Genomic DNA, 24,774 nt, shown 5'->3' with positions numbered 1-24,774 from the left:
AATGCGTCCTCCCCCGGGGGGGGCTGTGGCCACCGTGGAGGTGGGGGTGAGCCGCTGCCGCCCCTCACGGAGCGCACCCACCCTCCGCGCCAGGGGGGTTGGGGGGGGGGGGTCCCCAAAGCATGGAAAGGGGTTTCCCAAATGCCGGAGCATCCCTGCCTGGAGCCTCGGGCAGGGATCCCGCTCGCTGCCTCCGGCTGCTGCTGCTTTCCCCTCGCTTTTCTCCCCTGTCTCCCCGGATGAGGCGGCATTTGGGGGTGGTGGAGACCCAGCTGAGCCCCCAACCCAACCTGGGTGAAATTTTGCCTCCTGGGGTTTGGAGCTGAGCTGGGGCCTGATCCGGCAGCGGGAGGGAGGCAGGGAATCCGGCTCCGTGCTGGCCCCAGGCCACCAAGGTGGCCCCACCATCCCCACGGCCGTGCCCATCCGCCTCCTCGCGTCGCAGCCAGCGCCGTTTTTCCTAGTCTCCTTCCATTTTTCCCTTTTTTCCCCCCCTTTCCTTCTTTTTTCCCCCCCTTTCCTTCTTTTTTCCCCCCTTTCCTTCTTTTTTCCCCCGCTTTCCTTCTTTTTTCCCCCGCTTTCCTTCTTTATTTTTCCCCTTTCCTTCTTTATTTTTCCCCTTTCCTTCTTTATTTTTCCCCTTTCCTTTTTTTCCTCCCTTTCCTTCTTTTTTTTCCCCTTCTTTTTTTTTTTTCCCCCGGTATGATCCATGGTACAAGGACCAGGAGAAGTGGCTCAGTTTTGAAAGCAACAGGAGGCTTTATGTGCCTATATATATATATATAAATATATAGATATATATATACATGTCTGTGCGTACGTGTGGGGTTTTTTTTTTTTTAAGTACAAAAATCTATAGAGGTAAATAATAAACTGGAGCTGAGAAGGGGCTGGCGCTCACTTTGCCTCCGTTCAGCCCCCCCGGAGCGCTGTAGCTGGCGGCTGCAACCCGATTAAAACCCCACAGAGGAGAGCGGGGGGGACAGGGGACACTGGGGGGGGACACCGGGGGGGGGGGGGGGGACAGGCCAGCCCTGCCCCGCAGCGCCGTGCTATTTCGGAGGCTCCCAGGGCCGGCGCGGGGGTGACGTCCATTTATTTGTGAGCCCTTCCCTGTGGATATGGGTAAACCCGGCTCGGCCCCTGGGGGTGAGGGGCTTCGTGCCGCAAACCGCCCCGACCTCCAGCTCAAAGGGGTCCAGGAGAGGGTGAGGGTGGGCTACCGGCGCCGGGCTACGCTGGCCACATCGGGCTCTGCCGTTTGGGGGATGCCAGCTGCGAGGGCGACGTGCGAGATACTTAAAAAAAACAAATTAGAAATGTGGATTTACAGAAAGCGGCTGCGGCGGTGGCCTTGCCCGTGCTCGGGGGGGCGGCGATGGCGGGGGTGCAGTCGCCCTTTCTGACAGTCGGACCCCGACCCGTGTCTGCGGGCGATGCGGGTGCCGGCGGGGGGGACCACCAGCATGGGCGCAGCGGGGGCCGGTGGCGGCCTCGCAGCTCGGCCGGGGCGGTGAGCCCCGTGTTCCCGCTGCCCGGCTCCTCGTGCCCGTGGGGGTCCCGGTGGGGCCGGAGCCCAAAGCGGGTGCTGGTGGGGGGGCCGGCGGCAGGTTCCCGGGGTCCCCATCCCTCCCCGCACAGCCTCGTGGAGGGTGGGGGGGAAGCTCAGTTGGAGAGGAAATCGATGGTGGCTCGGACCGTCTTGGCAGTGCGGATGTCCATGGCGGTGACCTTGATCTCCGTGTCCCCAAATTGCATGCTGGCGCGGATCTCCCGGCGGCCGCGGGCCGGGCTGCCGGCGTCGCCCAGCGCCTCCAGCTCCAGGCTGATGGTGCCGCACTTGCGCACGCCGGGGTCGGTGATGTAGACCACGTCGTCGGTGGCACAGCAGTAGATGTTGATGATGGTTTTGCGCTGGCCCGGCCGGGCCGGGCAGTAGCTACGTTGGACCACTTCCCCCAGCGCCACGGACTGGTCGACGGAGACGAACTTCTCGAAGATGTCGGTGCACCAGTTCTTGCCCTCCTTCACCAACAACTTCTCCCGCGGGTGCTTCCCTTCCACGAACTTGTTGAGCACCCCCACGCCGTAGGTCAGGGGGGGAGCGGCGGACGCGGACGATGGTGGGGTCGAGGCCGAAGAGCACGGCTCCTTTGAGGATGGTCAGCCCCACGTCTTGGGGGATGATGACGCGGCAGGTGAGGCCGAAGGCCGCCTGGACGGCATGCTGCAGCATGGCCGACTCGGCGAAGCCCCCCACCAAGAAGAGGAATTTGATGCCTTGGACCTCCGGCTTCTTCAGGAGATCGTCTGGGGAGGGAGCAGGGGGACTTTGGGCAGGGCTGGGGGCTGCCCCTGGTCCTCTACCCCTGCCCCGGCGAGGGTGGGCAGCGGGCATGGCTCAGGGTGCCACTGCGGGGTGCCAGGGCCCTGGGGAACCCCCAATCACCCCCTCCCCCCCCCAAGGTGATTTTGGCAGCCGGGCTGCTCGCCCAGGACCTACCGATGTGTTTGATGATCTGGCTGATGGTGGGCTGGAAGAGCTCACTCATGGCCTCCGAGGACATCCGCAGCATCCCTTGGGACGACCACTTCACAAAGTTGACGCTGGGGAGGGAAAGAGGGTCCGGGGCTGCCCCTCACCTGAGGCTTCACCCCCTCCCCGGGGACCCCCCAGCCCAGCAGACCCCAACAGAGCACCCCAGCTGCCTCCACCCTCTCTCCTCCCCAAATTTTGGTCCCTCCGGGGCCACATCCCCAAGCCCTGCTGTCCCCCCCAGCCGGGGCGGGGGGTCTCACTTGCTCTTCTTGAGGGCCGTCTCCACGTTCTGGCCCCGGTGCTTGCGGTAGAAGTCGATGAAGGAGAAGGGCAGGGAGATGTTGAGGGGGCTGGCGCGGGAGGGGGGCTGCCGCCCGCTTGCGGGCCTCGAAGGCGATGGTCAGGTCCACCCAGGCGGCCGGGCGCTTGGCCTTGAAGGTGGCGATGAAATCCTCCCCGAAAATGTGGCACAGCAGCTTCTCGAAGGCCAGGTCCACCCCCACGGCCCCATAGGGACCCCCTGGGGAGCAGGGGGGGGCGGGCTGGGTCAGGCAGTGTCCCCGTGGCAACGCACATCCCCATGTTCCCCATCGCCGTGTCCCCATCGCCGTGTCCCAGACCCCCCCCGCATCACCTAGCAAAGGCTGGGGTGCTGTCTGTGCAAAATCGTGGCCCCCCCAGCCCCGCTGTGTCCCTTCTGCAGGGGGATCGGGGTGGGGGGACATGGAGGGGAGCCCCCCCTGCCCAGGGCTGGACCAGGGGACAGGGATGGATCCAGGGACAGGGAGAGGGCAGGCAACGTGGCTGCGGGGACAGCGGTCCCCCGGACCAAAGGGGACCCTGTCTGGGGTCCCTGGGTGACGCTCGGGGGGCTCGGTGCCTCCCCCAGCTCTGCAGGGAAGCGGGGGCTGGTGGCTGTCCCTTCCCGAGCCACGATTTGTCTGGGGGTGCACCACCATCGCGCACCAAAAATCGCACCCCCGGGATGGGTTGAGGCCTGGGTGCTTCGCGTGCCCACCCTGGGAGCAGGGTGGGAAGCCCTGTCCCACCTGAGACCCCTCCAGGCCAAAAATCCTGTCCCACTGGCACCCCTGTCCCACCTGAATCCCCCCACCCAGAAACTGTGTCCCACCTGAGCCCTCCCAACCCAGCATCCCTGTCCTACCTTGTCCCCCTCCAACCCAGCACCCCTGTCCCACTGGCACCCCTGTCCCACCTGAACCCCCAACCCAGCATCCCTGTCCCACCTGAACCCCCCCAGCCCAGCACCCCTCTCCCACCTGAGCCCCCCAACCCAGCACCCCTGACCACTTGAATCCCCCCAGCCTGACACCCCGGTCCCACCTGAGACCCTCAACCCAACACCCCATCCCAATTTGTCCCCCCCCAGCCCAGCACCCCTGTCCCATCTAAGCCCCCCCCAGCACCCCTGTTCTGAGCCCCTGTCCCACCTGAGATCACCCAGCCCAAAACTCCTGTCCCGCTGGCACCCCTGTCCCACCTGAGACCTCAGCCCAGCACCCCTGACCCACCTGAACCACCCATCCCAACTTGTCCCCCCCCCAGCCCAGCACCCCTGTCCCACCTAAGCCCCCCCCAGCACCCCTGTTCTGAACCCCTGTCCCACCTGAGAACCCCCAGCCCAAAACTCCTGTCCCACCGGCACCCCTGTCCCACCTGAGACCCCAGCCCAAAACTCCTGTCCCACCTGAGCCCCCCCAATCCAACACCCCTGTCCCACCTGAACCCTCAGAGCCCAGCACCCCGTCCCACCTTGTCCCCCTCCAGCCCAGCACCCCTGACCCACCTGAATCCCCCAAGTCCAGCACCCTTGTCCCCCTTGTCCCCCCCAGCTCAGCACCCCTGTCCCATCTGAGCCCCCCCACCCAGAAACCGTGTCCCACCTGAGCCCTCCCAACCCAGCACCCCTGTCCCACCTTGTCCCCCCCAACCCAGCACCCCTCTCCCACCTGAGCTCTCCCAACCCAGCACCCTTGTCCCACCTTGTCCCCCCCCAACCCAGCACCCCTCTCCCACCTGAGCTCTCCCAACCCAGCACCCCTGTCCCACTGGCACCCCTGTCCCACCTGAATCCCCCCACCCAGAAACTGTGTCCCACCTGAGCCCTCCCAACCCAGCACCCCTGTCCCACCTGAACCCCCCACCCAGCACCCCTGTCCCACTGGCACCCCCAACCCAGCACCCCGGTCCCACCTGAAGCCCCAACCCAACACCCCATCCCAACTTGAACCCACCCCAACCCAGCACCCCGGTCCCCCCCGAGCCCCCCGCCCCTGCCCTGCTCCCTGCTGTCACCAGGTGGTGCCACAGGCCCAGCCACGACCCCGCAGGGGGGACAGGGAGGGGACCCCGGCCCAGGAGGGGGGTTCGGGGGGCTGGGGCTGGGGTCCGCAAGCCCACCTGAGGCTTTGTACAGCTCCTTCAGCGTCCCCTGCGGCTTCTCGATCTGGTGCACGGTGAGGTCCACCGTGCCGCCGCCGCAGTCCGCCACGATGTAGCGGTCACCTGCGGGCCAGGACAGCGGCCGAGTCGGGGTCCCGCATCCCCCCCGGCTGCTGCGGGGTCTCCCCCAGCCCCCCCAGCACAGCAGCGGGGCTGAGCCCCTGGGACCCCCATCCCGCGGGCTTGGAGCAGGCACCGGGACACAGCCCCTGGGCCGCAGGGCTGTGCTTTCCCCTGGGAAAAATGCAGCTTTAACAAAAATATGGGTTTTTTTGGTTTTTTTTGTTTGTTTTTGGGTTTTTTTTCCCCACCCGAAAAACAGCTGAAGAAGTTTTGGAGGGCAGGAGGGGGATGTTGTGGTGTTTGCTTGGAACGAACCCGACGATGGGATGGGAAGGTGACAGGCAGACCCCTGCCCTCACCTGGGCATCGTTTTGGGGGGGGTCGAGACCCAGTGACAGCCCGGACCCGCGTCACCCCCATGGCAGGACCCGTCCCTGCTGCTGGCACGGCTACGCTCGGGCTCCCCGGGGGGTTCTGCCACGGAGGGGGCATCCAGCCCCTGAGCCCCTCGCCCCCGCGTGACCCCGGGGGCTGGGCAGCGCCGGTGGGGACCCCTGCTTGTGCCCCCCCCCCCCCCCAAGTGAATCCTCCCCAGGGGTGCTGGGGGGCACTGCCCGCCACCCCTCCTACCTGCCTGCATTTCCGACCAGAGCTCCCCAACTCCCGACTCCACCAGGAAGGTGCGGCTGTGGCGGGATCGCCGGAGCTGCTCTCGGGCTGCGGGGCAGAGCGGAGGGGCCGGTGTCAGGGTGGGGGGCACGGGGGCCAGGAGCATCCCTGGGATCCCCCCCCCGCACTGGCTGGGGAACGCTGTGGGGGGCTGCTGGGGCTGTACTGGGAGCACTGGTTGCCCGCTCCCCTCCAGCTGGGACACCTGAAACGGCCCCAGCTCCACCGTGGAGGAGCTGGTCCAGCCATCCCGCTGCTCTGCCCTGGATCCTGCGGGATCCCACCTCTGTCCCTGGGCGATGCCGCCTCTTCCCCTGCTCTCCCCAGCCTGGGTGGGGTTTCCTCCGCTCCCCCATCCCGGGACAGGGGACATCAAAGCAGCCCGGAAGGGCAGGGAGCTGTTTGGAGAAGGTGGGGTTATCCCGGCCTATTTTCGGCATGCCAAGATGGACACGGCACACCGACTTCAGTAGCTTCAGCCCCAGGATGCAGCTCAAACCCCTCCGTAAATCCGGAGGCGATCCCGGCTCTCCGGCCAAACACGAGGCAAGGGCTGTGGACACCGGCAGGTCCCAGCTCCGGGGCTTTGGTCCCGGCTGGGCAAACCGGCTCTGCCCCAGCAAAGCCCCGGCTCCGCGGCCGAAGCAGAGGGGACCCCTGGGCTCCCGTGCGTGGTGGCTCAGCGGAGGGTCTCAGCTGGCCCCGGAGCAGCGGCGGATCCTCTCCTTATCCCGGGGTTATGGTTACGGCACCGACCGGGGAGGTGGGTGTGGGATTGGGAAGCCTTGGCCCGTATGGAGGGGCTGGGCTGGGGGAGAGGGGAGGCGAGGAGCTGGGGTGGCCAAGGCTGAGCGGAGCAGCTGGGAAAAATCCAGGGCGGCTCCGTCTGAGCCAGCAGGAATGGCTCTGGCTGGAAAAGTGGGGAGAGGGAAGGGGAGAAGCGTGCCGGGGACGTGGGGTGGCACGGGCAGAGGACAAGGGCGGGTTGGGCAGATGGAAGGGGCTGAGACCATGGGGGACGCACAGCTCGGATGCTTCCTGGGAACGCAGCTGTTGCCTGCTCCGGCCACGTGGGCTTGGGGAGGGGGGAAAAAGGGACGGAAAAGTGGGGAGCGGGGCTCCCTGGGGCTGCCAGAGAGGGGAGCAGCCACGGCCTCTCACTCACTCCCTTGCCACAGTGCCCCGCTCGTCTCTGCCTCAGTTTCCCCCATCGCGCGGGGATGCCACGGGCTGGGGGTCCCTGTGGCGGTGGAACCAGCCCTGCGCTGGTTACGGCTGCAGGGCACCCCCACTGCGAGGACTCGCCCTGGTGCCACACAGAAACCCAAAACACTTCTGCCAGAATCGGTCTCATTTTGCTAAAGTACCGGAGAAAGGAAAATTATAGGGAAAGGAGATGGGAAAGTGGAAAAGAGCCAGGAATGGGGTAGGACAGGGAGGAAGCCAGCCCCCTGGCAAGGGGCCATGGCAGGAGGGGTCGAGGTGCCTGTGCTGGACCCAGGAGGGGAGCATGGGGGGGTCTGTGGGGAGAAACACCCACACTGGAGAGCCCCGGGGGGGCTGCCTGTGTACCCCTGCTCGGGGGGGCCGGGAGGGCTGCAGGCAGAGCCAGCCTGGGAAGCAGCAGCAGCTCCCCAATAAAATCCCCCGCACAAATCGCTCCTTTACCGGGTTTTGCTCCGTCCCTAAAACCCAAGCGAGAGGCACGTGCCGGGACCGTAATTCGGGACCCTAATTCAAAGCAGCTCCCTGCCAGGGCTAGTGGGGACCTGCCAGGGTTGCCCACCCCTGTGGCTGTTCCCAGAGCCCCTCCACTCCCCGGGCAGGAGCTGGACCTTGGGGTGGGGGTGCGAGAGCAGCAGGGTGGGTGCGCTCCCAGCCTGCACCCCAAGCCCTCTCCAGCCAGCTCCCCGGCACCCCGCTCCAGGGTTATCCGTGGGGCTCAGCGCAGGGACCCCGCTGCCGCAGTTGAGCTGTGCCCCAAACCCCTTCCCCAGCCGCGGGTGCTGACGGACCCTCAAGACCTGTTTTGCGGGGCCGGACCCCTGCCTGCTCCGTCTCCTGCTATTCCAGCCCCCTCACCCTGCCAGGACCCTCTGCCAGCACCCATCCGGCAGCTCCCGGTCCCCCGCGGCCGCTCACCCTGCCGAAAGCTGGAGTCGATGGAGTGGTCCGGCGCCAGCCCGTTGGCCGGGGGTTTGCAGCTCAGGTCGATCAGCTGGTGGAGGCGAAGCTTCCTGCAATAAATGGAGGCGGCTTCGGGCTCCAGCGCGATCAGCAGCTGCTCCGGGTTCTCCGGGGACACCAGACCAGCCTGCGGAGAGGTTGGGGCATCAGGGCAGAGAAGGTGCCGGTGCACCGGGGCGTCCCTGCTCGCCGCGGCCTCACCGGCTGCGCTCTGGCAGGGCTTTCCCATCGCCGGCCTTTGTGCATCGCTTCTGCCCGTATAGGCACTATACGTTGCAGGGCGATCCTACGCGTTACGGCTGTGCTGCAGGGGTGGGTTAGCTTCTGCCCGTCCCAGGGACCCGGCGATGGCACCAAGCACCCAAGGGGCACCCCTGATCCCCGGGGCACCTGTACCCAGCTCACGTCCCCGTCCCCAATGCCCCCGCCTTGCTGCACAGCCAGCTCTGAAATCCTCCCAACCACACTGACACCAGGTTTCAAAGCTGGCCCATGCCCAGCAGCCAGAGTCCAGCTTTTGTTCCTTAGGCTACCGGGGCAAGCCGGAGACCCTTCGTCATGCGGGCAGCACCCACAGGGAGAGGGGACAAGGAGGGACCCCCCGAGAGCACAGCCTCCTGCGAGGGTCACCACATGGAACGGCCCCCCCGGGGGTCTCCTCACCTTGTAGGCAGCCTCCCGCATGAACTGCTTGGCCGGCTGCTTCCAGATGGCTGGCACGGTGATCACCCAGCGTACGGCATCTCTCTCCGGCAGGGACGGACACTGGTCCTTCAGCTCCTGCCGGGCAAGAAGCAGCAGGTCACCCCCCACCCTGGGTGGAACATCGGGGCTCTCGGTGAAAGGTGGGGAAGCAACACGTGGAGATGACAATGCACAGAGCTTGCACTGCATTTGGGGAGGGAGAGGAGGGCCATGTGATGGTGCAGGGAGATTCGGTTCGGGTGCTGGCATGCCCTACCTGCACGGCAGCCCTACCTGCACGGCAGCCCTACCTGCACGGCGTGCTGCTTGAAGAAGCGGAGTGCGTGAGCAAACACCTCCAGCGCTGGCATTTTCTTCCCATTGACAGCTTCTAGTTCAGTTTTCATGGTGAGGTCCTGCCAGGAAGAGAAGTAACAGCAAACAGATCATGCAGGGTGCTGGGATGTGGCCGGAGCCGGGATGGGATGCCGCCGGTGAGCATTGGGCACGGTGCTCATCCCACCTCGTGCCAAACAGAGCGGCTGGGGCATGGGGTCTCTGCCGGCCGCATGTGCCTGCCCTGAAGAAGCTCAGATGGGGGGAACCAAAAATTCACCCCCCTGCAAAGGGCTAAAACATTGCTACGTGCAAAGTGTGCGTAAAGCAAACAGGGAGCTGGGTGCACTCAGTCGGGACGCTGGTGATCAGAGGTTTTGCTTGCAGCTCCTCTCCAGCTCTCCCGGATTTCTGCTCCCCCCCGTGAGCCCCTCTCTTTGCTCTCTGTAACGCGGGATAAATCCCAGCTCAGCTCACGTCCATCCTGGCCGAGGTCCCCACGGGTCCCCTGGGGAGGTCGGGATGGGAGCAGGGACTTACGCTGGTGCTGTGAATCTTCATCTTAAACTTCTCGAAGTAGAACCAGTCGCGGGCTTCCTCGGGGTCCAGGTCGTGGTAGTAGTCCCTGGCCGTGTAGCCGAAGCTGTGGAAGATGCCCTCCGGCGTCAGCAGGAGGCTGGTGGGGGTCTTCTGGTTGGCCACCCCTGGGTCCCCTCCTTCCCATTTCCTGCAAACAGGAGCCGGCAGCAGCCCGTGAACCTCAAGGCCAGAATCATAGAATCATCGAATCGTTTAGGTTGGAAAAGCCCTTTAAGATCACCCAGTCCAACCATTAACCTACACTACCAAGTCCACACTAAACCAATCAAGGGTAGACTAGACTAAACCATGTCCCCAAGTGCCACCTCTGCCCGTTTTTTGAACGCTTCCAGGGATGGTGACTCCACCATGTCTCTGGGCAGCCTGTTCCAATTCTTGACCACCCTTTCCGTGAAGAATTTTTTCCTAATTTCCAACCTAAACCTCCCCTGGCGCAGAATGGTCCTGCCCCCGTTTCGTTTATTTATGTAGGCACAACCTCAGGCACCTTCAAGAGGGACGGAGAAGGGACCGGCGCCCCTGGGAAGGCTTTACTCCCTGTGCAACCGCTGCAGGGCTCCTCTGCGCCCACGCAGGTTGTTATAACAGCGTGCTAACGAAGAGGGGCTCTCACCCCACCCTCCTGCTCGGTGCGAGACCCGTTTCACAGCCTCCTTCCACCCGCCGCTGCCAGGCAGCATCCCTCACCCATGACGGTGCGGATGTTCATCGCCCAGCTCAGCTCCATCCCTGCCTCCCCGCAAGCCGACTTCCAGCCGCTTTGGGCAAAAAAGTCCTTTTTTAACAACCCCGGGAGCAGCTTCTCAGGCCTCTGCCTGCTCCTCACCTCATCATGTGGATGGCCTCGGGGTCGCTGGAGAAGCTGAAGGCGTAGCCGCTGGACGTGGTGCCGAAATCGATGGCCACCACCACGGAGAAGGAGACGGTTTGCTGGGAGCGAGCCTCGCTCCTCTGAAACGCAAGGGCAGGCGTTAAGGATGGGCTCCGTCCCTGGGGGCGAGCATCGAAGCAGGGCTGGCTGCTTTGGGAAAAGGGGTAAAAAAAACCAAACCCAAACCCACAAAGGGGTTAATCTTTCCTGGATCAAGCCTACAGGCTCTGCCAGGGCAGGGGAGACAGTGATGCTGGGTTTCCTTGGGGCAATTCCTCATCCTCCATGGCTCCAAATCACCAAGAAGAGGAATTGCCCGCGCCGGGCTCTGCGGGGTCCCTGCAGCAGTTCCCAAAAACAGGCTCACGGGACACGGGGATTTGGGCAGCGCCGGGCAGGGATGGATGCCTGCAGCCTCTGCCCATGAGAGCTGCCTGGGGCGGTGGCGGGGGTCTCCGTTTCTTCCCGGGTCGAAGTGGTGCTGAGCTCTCCACAATTGAACCTTGCCAAATTTTAGCTGCGATCCCCCAAAACCTTCCCTACTCCCTATCTCGGGCCAAGGGACTTTGTCCCAGGTGTCCCCACGGGTCACCCAACCAAAAACCTTCCCGGCCCAGCTGCTTCAGGGGGGTCCCCACTGCTGCATCCTGCAGCTAATGCTTTTCTGCTCCTGCCTTTGGGCCCCTGTCCCTCGCCTCCTGGCCGGCCCCGGCAGATGGAGGTGGCAGGGAACGGCGGTGCAGAAGGAGCCGGGAAGACGCAGCAAGCCCCACGCCCCACCGCCCTTGCCTGTCACAGCCTCCCAGCACGTGGGGCAGACATGGAAAGCTAAAAGCCCTCATTAACTTTTAACGTATCCAGATTTGATAAGTGCAGGCATTAGCTCGCCACGAAAAAAGCCGGCGATTAGCATGGGTGAAGTGGTTGTCTCAGAAATGTGCATGTTCAGGGAGCTGCAAGGACAGCAAGCACTGGGGAGGAACCGGCTCCGGCACGCTCCCCGCCTGCGTCCTTCCACGCTGGGCAGTCCCCTGGGATATTCGGGTAGGAGCAATCTGAGGCCAGGAGCTTTGCAAAGAGATTATCATAGAATCATAGAGTCGTTCAGGTTGGAAAAGACCTTTAAGATCACCCAGTCCAACCATTAACCCAACACTGCCAAGCCCACCACTAAACCAGTTAAGGGTAGAGTCATAATTTCATGTTTCCTGGCTTGGTGGCTGGATTATTTTTTAATGAAAGTAAAACTAGGAATCATTAAGGTTGGAAAGGATCTCTAAGATCATCAGTCCAACCATCAACCCAACACCACCGTGCCCACTGAACCACGTCCCAAAGTGCCACGTCTACACATTTTTTGAACACAAAATGCTGGTGTTTCCTCCAGCTCCTCTCCTGCTAACCTCCTGTGCTGGAAAAAACCCTCAGTCCCATAAATCTCGCCGCTAAGGGGGGATTTGGGCCCCAGTGATAGACTGACCCATCCTTCAGCTGATACTGGTGTGTGTGCTAGGGATAGCAACCAGACCGGGAGGGGAGGCAGCGGGGGGTGAGCACCGATCAGGGGTGGATCAGGGGGAGCAAGAGTGGGGAGAAAACCCCCGACAGCCCCAAGGGACCCCACAACCGCCTTACCGGTGACTGGGAGGGCGTCAGCGGGGCGATGCTGCAGCTATCGTGGGGCGTCCCTGGGGAGCCGGGGGGGGACGGCGTGGGGCACCGCTCGCCGTTGGCACCTGGGGACACAGCAGGGTGAGGCTGGGATGGGAACGGGCCCCGGCCCCTCCTGAAGACCCTTCCCCAAAGCGAGGGCAACGCGTGACATCCCGATGAAGATGCAGCCGATGTGGATTTGGTGGCGGAGGAGGGGTCAGAGTCGCTGCGGGGGCTGCTCCCGGTGGGCTTGGCATGCTTCCCACACTTCTTTCAACCACGTGTAAGGAAGGATCTAATCAGCACTGATTGAATTAGCAAATGAGGAACCCCTTGGAGGTGTCATAAGGAGGTGTGGGTACCAGTTGCACCTGGTGTTAACACTGGTGAGCTGGCAGGGATCCCTCCCTCCAGGTATGGGGCTCACGCAGAGGATGGGGACAGTGGTCCGAGAAGAGCCGCAGGACCAAGGGACCTTCTCCTCCTGGCTGGGGGACATCAGCTCTTGCTCAGCAAGAAGATGGGTCAGGGTGAGTTGGCCGTGGTGTTTCAGGGAGGGCGTTCAGCTCACTGGTGTGAGCAGACTTTGATGATGAGACATGGGCTCAACATCTCCATCACCAGAGAGGAACACAGAGGAAGAGTCATCTCATCCTGAAGCCAGTATCTAAAACAAGTCAGGTGAACCCGCAAGCCCAGTTTCTCCCCGTTGACTCTCCAGAGACCCTTGGTGGTGGCTGCAGATGGAGAGGCTTCCCCAGTAGATGAGCAAACCGAGGTGGGATGGGTCCTGCCTTGCACCTCTGAAGGGGACCAGGCTTCCCAGAGAAGTGGAAGAGCAGTGGTCTTCCATGCGGAAAAGGAGCAGCCGGGTCTAATTCCTTGCAGCTGATGACAGAAGAGTCAGGACTGAAAACCCATGAGATGTTTGTAGCAGTTAAGGGATGTGGTGGTTCTCCGCAGCTGCCTATTTTTAAATCAAGCCAGCCATCATCACATAAATACACACTAGTTCAGCTTGGCAGTGGCTGGGAGGGATGACAGCAGAGGATGCCAGAGGCTGTTGTGAGCAAGCAGCTGAAACGCTTGTATCCAGGGGGAATGGGGGGAAAACTTGGGAAAGAGACGCTGGTGAGGTGCTGGTGCAGAGCAAGTGTCCGCAGCACGAGGCCACCGAGACCCGGCTCCTTGGTCCTGGGGGAGGGGAGGTGTGCACGGCTCAGACCCGCGGCAATGCTGCAGAACAACCCAGTTTGGTGGGGATTCGGTAATTCCTGCGTGAGCCCACGATAACTCGAGGTTTAGCCTGCGTGGGGAGCTCGGGGAGGCTCGTGCTGCCTCGTACTGCAGTGAGACACAGGAACGGGCACTGCTGCATGGTCACCCTTGCTCTGTGGTGCCTGGCCCGGCTGGGCTTTCCTCCTCCTCCTCCTCCTCGAGACGCTAGCCAGCTCTGCATCTCCTCAGGTGACCCCCCATGAGCTTCTCCAACAGCAGAAGCCTTGTCCCGGGGATCCCCGTTAATCCTGGTGTGTCAGTCTGGGCTGGAGCCACTGCAGAAGCCCCGTGGGATGCCTGGCTCCCAGCCCAGCCAGAGCCGGGACGGAGCAAGCCCCGGAGCCGTCCTGCACGCCCACGCCACAGGGCTGCCTGCGCTCCTCTTGCCACATGGCTCCAATTAGCAGAGGAGATTAATCATCGGCCCCACGAAAGCACGAGCCGATGGACGGGCTCCAGCTGTTGGTGAGGGGCAGCCGGGAAGGGGCTGGTGCAGCTGATGGAGCGGGGCTGCTTTTCCCAAAGTGCTTGGCTGGCCCCGGGTTTGGCTGGGGTATGGCTGTGCTGGGAACGGGATGCAGGGTCCAGGAGGTGACACTGGCGAGGCCAAGGGGCTGTCAACCCCACGGGCTCTGCCGAGACCCACGCTTTGGGCTTGCTCCATGCCGGGACCCTGCTGGGATCTGGACCCATGGAAGCAGGGACAAGCAGCACCCACTCCCAGCTGGACTCCGGAGAGGTTTGGGGCTGGAGGAGGCTCCTCAGTCTTTCCTCAGGGAAGCATAAAACTCCAGTTCTCCTCTGCCGGAGCATGCCGGTGTCTGTGTCCAGGTGAATCCACCCCAGCTCCCACTGCCACCAGTTTGCACCAGGATGGCCAAGTGGCAGCTCCCCAAAAGCTGGATGAGAGCTAAGCGCTGGCACATTGCCTGCCCCCGGCTCAGCACCGCGGTCCCACGGTGTCAGGGATGGAGCTTTGCCACCTGCCCCCCGGGAGCTGCCGTTCCCTGCCGCGACACGGCTCCGGTCCCTTCACACCTGCTCCGTAAGTGCCTTTTGCTGTATCGCATGCCTGTGCCATGAATATTTGATCCCTGACAAAGAGGAACGTCCCTCCGGGTGTCTGCGTGCCGGCAGAGCCCCGCAGCGGGGGGAGGCCGGTGTCCCCCGGCCGCGGGGGAAAGCATCACCCAGGCTGGGCAGGGAGCTGGCAGCTCAGCCGGGTTTCACGTCCGAGGCTCCGGAGACCCAGCCCGGGGCCGTGCACGTGAAGAATTTTTCCTGCGGGTCCAGAGCTGGAACTGGCACCCACCAGCATATGGGCACCGGGCTCCCGGTGATCTGGGGGGGGGGCTCTGCAGGGGGTTAATTGCGATCGCCTCGTTGCTCAGGCTGCTCCCTGGCTTGTGTTCGCAGGGTCAGGTTTCCTCGTCGCAGCTGGTTCTGGTTACCCCAGCGCAGGAGCAGCGTGGGGGGCTCCTCCGTGCCGCGGACGGGGGGATGATTGCGGAGGGGATGGATGGCTGGGGGCGCGGCGGGGGGGACGCCCGGGGAGGTGAAGGGAGAGGGGCCCGGAGCGTCGCAACTTGCAGAGAGCTTGTCCCTGCCGGCGGGGCGATGGGGAGGGGGACGGGGGCCCCCCCACCCGCTGCCATCCCCGCCGGGCACCCTCCCTGGGGAGCAGCCTTACCCATCCTGAGACTCTGCATCCCGGGCTCCAGGAGCATCGCCATGGCGGCCTCGCCTTCCTGCCTGCAAGAGAAGGAGGAGGGACGATGGGACGAGCGTCCGTGTGTCCGGAGGCGCTGGCTGGCTGTCCCCTCGGCAGCGGGGTGCGCAGCGTGCCATGGGCTGGGGTGCCCATGGGCTCCCCTCACCCCCCTGAGTGTGACTGGGTGAACCCAGGCTCAAGCCCCCCCCAAAAAAAAACCCAGCAGGGACAGGGCTGGCTGTGACCCTGCGTCCCGCGTTCCTGTTATTGAACAGGTCAGACAGATGTGCGTGATGCAGATGTGCGCAAAACGCCGCTCCACCGGCGCGGGGTCCGCGCTGAAGATTTTTAGGCTTGATCAAAGAAAGAAATTGAGGGCAGGCAAATCTTTAAACTTATTTTCTTAATCGAAGCAGCCCACTGCCCTTGGCCGGGCTCCCTGCAGCGCGGTGGCCGCGCTGGCAGGAGCAGGAACAGCCAAAGGCGTCCCTGCCTGTCCTAGGAGCTGTGAGCCAGTGTTGACCAGCTCCAAAACTGCTTGCCTGGTGAATAAATGGGCTCCAGGCTCTCTGCCTGATGCGAGAGCATCCCATCGCCTCCGAGGCCGCCTGCCCCGCACCGGCGGCTTTCATCCTGCGGAGCCGCAGGCTCAGGACAAGGCTTAGCTCATCGGGGAGAGGCTTTGCTCCGAGCCAAACCCACCCACGCGCTGCCGGCCCGGCGGCCAGATCCTGCTCTCGGCAGCCTCCCGAGAAAAAGCCTTGTGCTAAAAATGGCAGGTGGATAGCCTTTCCCCAGCGCGGGGGGAGATTCTGCTCCGGCCACCCCGGCGGAGGAGGCGGTGAGGAGATGTGGCCGATGCAGGCTGCGGGTCAAACTGCAGCGGAGAACGTGGTGCTGGTGGTCCCGGGAGGGCACAGGGGGGTATCCGGCAGGCTGAGGCTGCCAGAGGGGCTTCTCCACCAAAACTGGGCTTTCCATGAGGTTGTGAGAGTGCCCCGCAAGGACGTGCTCAGGGGATTGCCCCTCCAATGCTGGGAATTTGTCTCTCCTCTGGCAGAAACTCTGCCTGGGGTGCTTAGCTTGCATTTTTGGTGTCCGTTTGTCCCATCTGCAGGTCAGACACCCTCTTGCTGCTCTGGGGCTGGTTGGGGGGTAACCCAGGTCTGCCACCCCCATGCCCAGCCCAACGGGGCTGTGCAGGGACATCTTCTGTGTCTCCATCCCTGGGGTCTGAGCTCCTGGAGGAGGCTGCCCGCATCCCACCGACGCAGGGAGCTGTCAGCCAGAGCTCTGGCAATGCAAGGGTTTCACTCCCTGCTCATCCGTGGCCATGGGATGGTCTGGGCAGTCGGTCCGGAGCCTGTGTAGACCCTCAGGCTCCGGGTGGCTGAAATCCTCCATCTCAGCAAACCAAACCGACAGCAAGTCTTGTCAGGGGGGTTCACTGATGGCTGCCTTCATCCCCAAGCCGCCGAGCCCCCTCCCGGGGTCCTGGCGAGGAAGATGAGTGGGCTCAGCCTGCCCTGGCAGCTGGTGGGCAGGGCCCGAGGTGTCCTCCAGCCCCCCGAAATGTTTCGTCTGGCCATGCCTCTCCTCGTGCAGCGCTGGAGACCCCGTGCCGGGCGCTGGTGAGGCTTTGGGGTACCCAGCGAGCCTGGCACCCTCACAATCCTGGCCGGCGGACACAAGTGCACATACACGTATGTGCACGCCTTCCTATGCACACGCGTGTGAGCAGGGCACATGCTCCGTCGTGCAGAGCCCTTGTGTCCTCCAGCGCTGTCCCTATGCAGATCCCGGGCAGCGATCGTCCCGCCTGCACCCGCAGCCCCTTCCAGGGACGTGAGCTGAAGACCCCCGACTCTGGGGGGCCCTGCCGCGCTGCCGGGGAGAGGGTCGCGGCGGCTGCTGGCGCTCGCTCCGGCAGCTTGTGCAGGAGCAGTGTTTTTGAGGACTTTCCACCATTTCCGCCTCTGCAGGAGCTCACGGAAACGGGGAAAGGAAACAAGTTTGGGATGGCTTCAGGGCAGCCGAGCCGGGCAGGCAGGGCACCGGGGCCTCGGCACGGCCTCACCGAGCGTGGCACGGGGACGCCGGCTTCACCGGGCACGGTGCCCCCGCGGCTCGGGCTGCCCCGGCTTGGCGGGGGGCTCGGGCCAGCTGCAGGTCTGGGCTCCAGATGTGCGGGGAGCGGGAGGAGGCGTTGGTCCCCACGAGCCTCTTGTGCTGGGAGCAAGCACGTCAGCGGGGCTGGGGAGCCCCCGAATCCTCCGGGCAAAGCTGTTGGGCTTCCATGGCCGTCTGCGGGAGTCCTCCCCTTCCCGCTGCCATCGCTCGGCCGTGGCTGGGGCACGGGAGCCGGCGGGATTTCCCTGGCATGGCTTGCCCTGACGCGGGCTGCTGCAGCGCTTGCAGCCCCTGCGTGGTGCTGGCACCTCACGGCACGGGGGTATCTCTGCCGCTCACAGCAGGATCCCCCCAGGACGGGGTCTGCAGGGGATGGGGTCCACGGAGGCACGGGAGGGGCTCAAGGCAGCGGTCCCCGCTCCCACCCGTGCCTACAGCCCCTGTCCTCGCTAGGGAGCCATCCCCAGCATCCTGACACCCCTCACCTCCCCAGTGCCCCCAAACTGGGGACGGACCCCAGATGTCCCAGCCGGCTGGGGAGGTGACACCCTGGCCTCGGCCAAGGGAAGAGCCGGGCGATGCTGGGTCCCCGCACCACGGGCAGTGCTGCTGCTGCTCCCCAGCTCCCACGAAGCCCCACGGCTGCTTACCTCTGCGTGGTGGGGGGACACACAGAGGTTGGGGACCCCTTGGTCCAGCCGCCGCCTTCGTGTTCCAGCTGTGCCGGCCAGGTGCTGGCTGCCGGCGATGCCCTCCTGCCCGCGGCTGCTGGCGATGCCCAGCGGCTCTGGCCCCAGCCTGCCCGCGCAGCCGGCCCCGCCGCGCAGCCCCCTGCTCCGGCTTCCTCTGGCTTCCCCGAGCGCCTTCCTCCCACTCCCACTCCCGGCCGGCGCCCAGCCCAGCCAGCGCCTCAAATTGCAATTCCAGCTGCAGATGTGGGAGCGGGAGGAGGAGGCAGGGCCAGCGCCGCCGGGAATGAAACCTAAACTCCCCGCTCGGCCCCGGGCTTGCCGCAGCCTCCCCGAGACGGGGGACTGAGGGCTGCCGAGGGGGGACAGACCCCTGAGGGGGACGAGGCTCCCAAAACAGCTGGGGACGGGGATGCTGGGGGGAGAGGGGAGGCACATTGACAATCCTCCACCTCCGCCGGCGCTGTCGCCCCGCTAATTTGTCTTTTCTCTGTCCCCATGCACGTTTCTCTCCCAGTTTTTATAGAATCATGGAATCGTTGAGGTTGGAAAAGACCTTGAAGATCATCCAGTCCAACCATTGACCTAACACTGTCAAGTCCACCACTAAACCAATTAAGGGCAGAGCAGCAATTTCATGTGTCCTGGCGTGGTGGCTGGATTATTTTTTAATGAAAGTAAAAACTAGGAATCACTAAGGTTGGAAAGGTTCTCTAAGATCATCAGTCTGACATTTGTCACTCTTCATCCTGGCTGACAGATCAGATGCAGCCCCATGGCGCTCTGAGCCTGTCTTTACCTACAACTGGCTCTCTGCCGATCTGTCTGTCTTGCCTGTCTGTCCATCTGTCCAGACACCCAGCCACCTCCTGACTTCAGAGCCCCATTTCTCCCAGCTCCACAGCCCCCCTCGAGCCGTGCTGCTTTCCAGATGGGGCTCCTGGCTCGGGCCGTGCCGGGGAAGCAGTGCTGGGGTGTCCCGAGAGCAGCAGGCAGGAGAGGGCTCCGTCCTGTGGCTCCCGAAGGTCTCCGTGCCAAGAAGAAACCATCCGTGGAGGACTCAAAAGCACAGGCGGATCATTGAGATCACTGGGATCATTCGGATCATTGAGATCACTGGGATTATTGGGGTCATTTGGATCATTGAGATCACTGGGATCACTGGGATAGTTGGAATCATTGGGATCATTGAGATCGTTGAAATCATTGGGATCGTTTGGATCACTCAGATCATTGAAATAATTTGGATCCTTGGAATAATTTGTATCACTGAGATCATTGGGATCATGGGAATCATTGGGATTATTGAGATCATTGAAATAATTGGAATCATTTGGATCACTGAGATCATAGGGCTCACTGAGATCGTTGGTATCATTGGGATCATTGAGATCATTGAAATAATTGGGATCATTGAGATCATTGAGATCATTGGGCTCATTTGGACCATGCCTCGAGATCAAGAAGCCCCTGACCGGCAGATCGCTGCAGGCTGGAGGGGTGGTCTTAAAAACCTGCAAAGGTGTATACAATTAAGGTATATCAAATTAACACAGTACATGTAAATCGGATCCCAAAGGGATTATCTAGCAGCTCCTAAACTGTCATGGGTTGCAGAGGCTCCATGCCACAGGAGTTGTACCAGGAGAAACCTTGGTATCGTTGCTGGGACAGTCCCCGGGGGGCGGCTGAGGGGCAGGACCGTGGCAGGACCGCCTGCGAGCTGGATGCGATCGAAGGACGGGCACGGAAAGCCCCACGGCTGGGAACCGGCATCGGCTGGGGATGCGGTGGCCTGGAGCAGGACACATGCACACACATTTATCTGCCTGTTGCTGCCTGCACCCCTCCCTCCTCCTCTTGCTGTAGCAGTGTCGGAGTCACTGGTCCCAGTTTGGGAACTGGGAAGAGCCTAGAAGGTGCCTGGATGTGTGCTGGGCGGGGTTGGGGTGTGAGTAGGCAGCTGCTGCAGGCAGGCCAGGCAGGAGCTGGGCAAAGTGGAGTTAGGGCTCGTCGCCGTGGGTTCTTGAACAGGCTGTGCGTGCACACATGCATGCATGCACATGCGTGAGCATGCAATCACACATGCATGTAGAGGTGCAGACACGTGTGCACATACGTGCACGCACGCATTGCGTCCTGGTTCCGGCACCGGCTGGACAGAAAAAGCTGCGTGCAGGGTAGCTGGGCTGTACTGGGGCTGTACTGCGGCTGTACCGGGGCTGTACTGGGGCTGTACTGGGGCTGGTGGGGGTCGAGGTGACGGGCTGGGTGACAGGAGCAGGGTGGCCTTGGTCCCCCCCATGAGCCCTGCCCTGCATCGCTGCCCCGCAGCTGGGGGAGCTTCTGGAGGGAGGGGAAGAGAGGGGCGGAGGGGGCTACGCCTGTGTTTTCTTCCCTGGCTCCTCGTCAAGAGATGAGGTAGCGCTTTCCGGTAATTGAGGCAAGGCCCATGGAAATGCCTCGGTGAGACAGGAAGCCCGGGAGGAGAACGGAGAACCGGAGCTGGGAAGCGAGCACCGGACCCTGGCCAGGACGCAAAGCCTGTGCTCTGCCGGGGGGCAGAAAACAACCCCAGAGCCAGGCCAGGCTGGTGTGTCCCCCACGCCGGCACCCCGTGCTGCTCCCGGGGCTGGCACCCATGCCCACTCCCCGGGTGCTGGGGCAGCCGCTGGCTGGGCATGTCCCTGCGCGGGCAGCCCGTCCCCTCCTGCCCAATTCACCCAGTTTGCTCCTCCAAAGGCAGGCAGCATCTCCTGGGATGAGCAAAGCAGAGAGCTGGTCCTTCCTGGACCTGCAGCGTGACGAGGGCTTCATCATCGTCATCACCACCATCGGCGTCATCACCATTATCATCGTCATCACCACCATCGGCGGCGTCACCACCATCGGCGGCGTCACCAGCACCATCCAGGCGTCCCTGCATGGGGAGCAGGATGGAGAGGCAGGCGCTGGGGCCGGTGCAAACGAGGGAGGGGGCGAAGGAAGGTGCCACGAACCAGACCAGGGTCAGCACGACCTTGATGCCAAAGGGGTTCCCACGGGAAAGGGGGTGCTGTCGCCTGCGGCCCCTGCCTCTCCCCGCGCTGGCACGCCGGGAGCAGGGAGGGAGCGTACCCAGCCTGGGAAGGGCCAAATTGCTTCCTTCTCACAGCACAGCCCATGCTTGCAGCCGGCGGGGAGGGTTCTGTCCGGGGGCAGAGCAGGAGGCCGCGGTGACGGCGGCCAGGCGAGGTGGGTCCCAGCCAATTTACGAATTTTCCCATTGTTGGCCGTCCCACCCGTCCCCGCGGTTCCTTGCAGAGCTGCAGCTCCCTTGGGCTGTGTTGGGTCCCTCCGAGCTCCTGCCCTGGCCAGCGTCCCCTCTCCCCGTGCCCCATCTCACCGCACTCTTGCTGAGCGCTGCCCCGGGGCGGGGTTTTTTGGGTTGGCAGCCCCCTGCTTGGGCTTCCCACGGAAACCGTGGGGAGCTGGAAAGCACCGGAGCACAGGGGTCATCTGTGGTTGTTGTGCATGTGGTTTGGGACAGGCTGTCAGCAAACAGCTGTCAGGAAACAGCCTGTGCCTCAGTTTCCCCATTGTCCCCACGCCGGAGGTTTTGGGGAGGGCTGCGATGAGCAGGATGCGGAAACGTGGCTCTTACCAGCTGAGCCACACCAAGCTGCCTGTGGTTGCCCCCCAAAAACCCCTCCCTGCCCGCTGGGGTCCATAGAGCCACTGAGTGGGGCTCGGGGTGCAGGTGGGGACGAGCCAGCTCGCAGCTCTGGTAAAAACACCGGTCATTAAGCAGGTCAGACAGATGTGCGTGATACAGATGTGCCGTCACCGTGCCTGGCTGCTGGGGCTGGTCCCAAAATGGTGACGTCCCGTCTGCCCTCCCTGAGGGTGCTGGGAGCCCGGCAGGCCCCGGGCGTTTGGTTTCAAAGAAATGATGGGGGGCTGTGACCCCCACCGCTGTGGTCCATGCGGTCCAGCCATGACCCCCCAGCTGTGATCCATGCAGTCCAGCTGTGATCCCCCCTGCCCGTGATCCATTCATTCCAGCGGTGATCCCCCTGCCTGTGATCCATGCGGTCCAGCCGTGATCCCCCAGCTCTGATCCATGTGGTCCAGCCGTGATCCCCCCTGGCTGTGATCCATTCGGTCCAGCCATGATCCCCCTGCCTGTGATCCATGTGGTCCAGCCGTGATCCCCCCTGCCCGTGATCCATATGGTCCAACTGTGATTCCCCCCCTGGCCGCGATCCATGTGGTCCAGCTGTTATTCCCCCCCGAGCTGTGATCCATGCGGTCCAGCCGTGATTCCCCTGCCTGTGATCCATGTGGTCCAGTCATGATCCCCTCCCCAGCTGTGATCCATGCGGTCCAGCCGTGATCCCCCTGGCTGTGATCCACATGGTCCAGCTGTGATCCCTCCCGGCTGTGATCCATGTGGTCCAGCCGTGATTCCCCCCTGCCCGTGATCCATGCGGTCCAGCTGTGATCCCCCCCGGGCTGTGATCCACCCGGCTCCCCGGCACGGGGCTGATGCCGGGAGAGGGGCAGCCCCACACACACTCTTGCGCACACACAAAGCAAACCCCAGCCCTGCACAACCGCCCTTTCCTGTGCCAGACATGCCCTGCACACGCATGCACATACGCACACGCATGTGCACACGCTCCCCTGACTTCCCCAGGAAACCGCGGCAGCGCACACCGCCTTCGCGGTGCTCACTGGACCTTTCATCTCCCCGGGCCCGGCATTGTCCCCCAGCCTGTGGCCGTGCCAGCTTCCTTCCTGACCTCTCCCATTCCCCTGCCCGGCTCCAGCCACCGGCACATCCAAGGCCAAACACCCAGTGGGGTCCTGCCTGCCAACCCAGCCGGACCCCCGGCTCCTCATCCCGGCCCTGGGGTCCCTGTGGTGATGGAGGAGGAGGAGGAGGATGCACGGGATGGAAGCGCTGGGTCCAGCCGATGCGGGTGCGCGCGCGCTGGTACATTACACCCGCACGCCGCCTGTCCCAATCCCGAGCTCCCGCCAGCCGGGCGCCTGGAAAGCATTATCCAGCCGGGATGGTGCGTTAGCTGCTAAGGAGGAGAGGACGGGAATGCTGCTCCGGGTGCGGAGGCACGCACGCTGTGCTCCCCCCCTGCTCCCCACGGCTCCTGCCACCAGTCAGCGAATATTTCCTAAACTGGGTCAGCTGGAGTTCTCCGGAAAAGGAAAATAAACCCGGCGAGAGGGCCCGAATGGGGAGCAGAGGGCTGGGGGAGGACAAGCACAGCAGCTCTGCCTTGGGGGCATCGGCACCGTCCCAGCTGGGGGGGGGTCAGGACTCCTGGGTCCCCTCCCGGTGCCCAGCTGTGCCCAGCTGTGCCCAGCTGTGCCCAGCTGTGTCCTTGCCTTTGCCCCCATCACTCTCTAGTGACCGTCCCCATCCAGGTGGCCCTAGTTCGCTGGGAAATTGCTGGTAAAGCCACCACAGGGCTCAGCCTGTCCCCCAGCCTTTCTGCTGGGCCCCCCCATCCGAGACCCCCTTTCCTCTGTGGGCACCGGGAGCCAGTGGCCACAGGCACGTGGGGACCAAAGAGCCAGGACAGCCACCGGACCGGGGGGCTGCAGTGGGAAGCTACTATTTCCCTGGCAGTTTTGCCACCCCTTGAGGGGTTTAAACCCAGAAAAATCCCATCACGGAGTCATGGGGGGGGGAAGTTTCTCCGCCCCCATCTCCGGGACCAGCGCAGAGCCCCACCACAGCATCGCCCCATGCCTGGGGCGGGCAGGGCACAGCCGGCACAGACCAAGGGCACCCCGCGCTTGCGGCTCCCTTTAAACAGTGCTGCTGGGTGAGGCCAGAGGGATTTGGGATGCTCTGAATTCCCCCAGGATCTCACACCCAGCTCCTGGCTGGCTGCCCAGGACCCGGGGAGGAGAAACCCCTGCAGAGCTGCTTCCCCCGGGCATCCTTAGTCATCCAGGGCATCGCTGTCGGCTGGCCCCAGCCACTCCCCAGGAAGGAAAACGGAGGATTTGAAACCAAAACGGACCTTTCCACCCTCCTGTGTCCTGGGGGACCCCGTGTCCTGGCCCTGCTCAGCGGTGGGAGGCGGGGGCTCCTGCAGACGTCCAGCTACAGCTCCTGAGACTGATGTTTCAGGTCCTGATAACCGTGAGCGGTGAAAAAAAGATGAGCAAAATGCAAAATGATGTAGCAAAGTGGCTGCAGCCAGGAACAAGGGAGCTGAGCGACGCAGGAAGGATCTTTAGCCTGTTCCCTGCAATCTCGGCCGCTGTTAGTAATGCGATGCAGGTGAGAGCCGTGTCGGGGACATCGTCTTGACAGCGGCCGTCCCTGAGCGCTTTTAAACACGTCCTTCACTTCAGGCTCAGCATCCTCCCCCATACGCGGTGGCAGGGATGGCTGGGAACAGGTTGGGAACACCTCGTACCCTGCACGATGGCCGAGCGTGGCCCCGCCGGTTCAGCTTCAAGCACTGGGGCGGGAGGGGGCTTTGAGGGGGGGGTGCCTGGATGGGGGGTCCCCATCTCCCAGGTGGTGACGGCCCTGGGATGTCCTGGGTGGGCCCCTGGCTACCCTGGGGGTGGGCAGCAGCAGGGCGAGGGCACCCTTCACGGAAAAAACATGTTGTGGGAGGATGCCTTAAAAATTTCCCGTGAAGCTGCTTTCTCTTAACTCCCCCTGCAAGCATTCGGATTTTTCAAACTGATGTTTTACTGCCAGCAGTTTTGGCAGAAACTGCTTTTTCCCCCGCCAGAAAACTGAAGAGAAACCCCAAATCAGAGTATTTTCATCCAAAGCTGCTGCTGTTGCTCTTCACAAAAACCTCTCCTGAACGGGAAAGCCGTTTCTCGCCCCGTGGCGGCCCTCTCAGCAGGCACCGCTCTGTCCCTCGGC

At 63.3% G+C, this 24,774-nt stretch overlaps 2 protein-coding genes across 2 annotated transcripts in view; one reads left to right on the top strand and one right to left on the bottom strand.

Annotated features, from left to right (window-relative positions):
* Positions 1 to 1,665: 1,665 nt before the first annotated feature.
* HSPA12B (heat shock protein family A (Hsp70) member 12B) lies at positions 1,666 to 15,076 on the bottom strand. Its single transcript, XM_075709562.1, is given in 14 exon segments — positions 1,666 to 2,100; positions 2,102 to 2,310; positions 2,504 to 2,607; positions 2,800 to 2,903; positions 2,905 to 3,059; positions 4,961 to 5,065; positions 5,696 to 5,782; positions 7,877 to 8,048; positions 8,585 to 8,701; positions 8,917 to 9,021; positions 9,482 to 9,668; positions 10,368 to 10,492; positions 12,048 to 12,148; positions 15,034 to 15,076. Coding segments are annotated over 14 exon segments (2,049 nt in total).
* SIGLEC1 (sialic acid binding Ig like lectin 1) overlaps positions 15,075 to 24,774 on the top strand; it is a 51,551-nt gene continuing 41,851 nt past the window's right edge. The window contains exons 1-3 of the mRNA XM_075709885.1: positions 15,075 to 15,133; positions 18,916 to 19,395; positions 20,616 to 20,821. Coding sequence (XP_075566000.1) covers positions 15,075 to 15,133; positions 18,916 to 19,395; positions 20,616 to 20,821 — 745 coding nt within the window. The remainder of the gene's footprint in view (positions 15,134 to 18,915; positions 19,396 to 20,615; positions 20,822 to 24,774) is intronic.

The sequence above is a fragment of the Pelecanus crispus genome, chromosome 4 (genome assembly GCF_030463565.1).
Source record: "Pelecanus crispus isolate bPelCri1 chromosome 4, bPelCri1.pri, whole genome shotgun sequence".
Classification (NCBI taxonomy): domain Eukaryota; kingdom Metazoa; phylum Chordata; class Aves; order Pelecaniformes; family Pelecanidae; genus Pelecanus; species Pelecanus crispus.
This window is presented reverse-complemented; position numbering and strand designations above follow the sequence as displayed.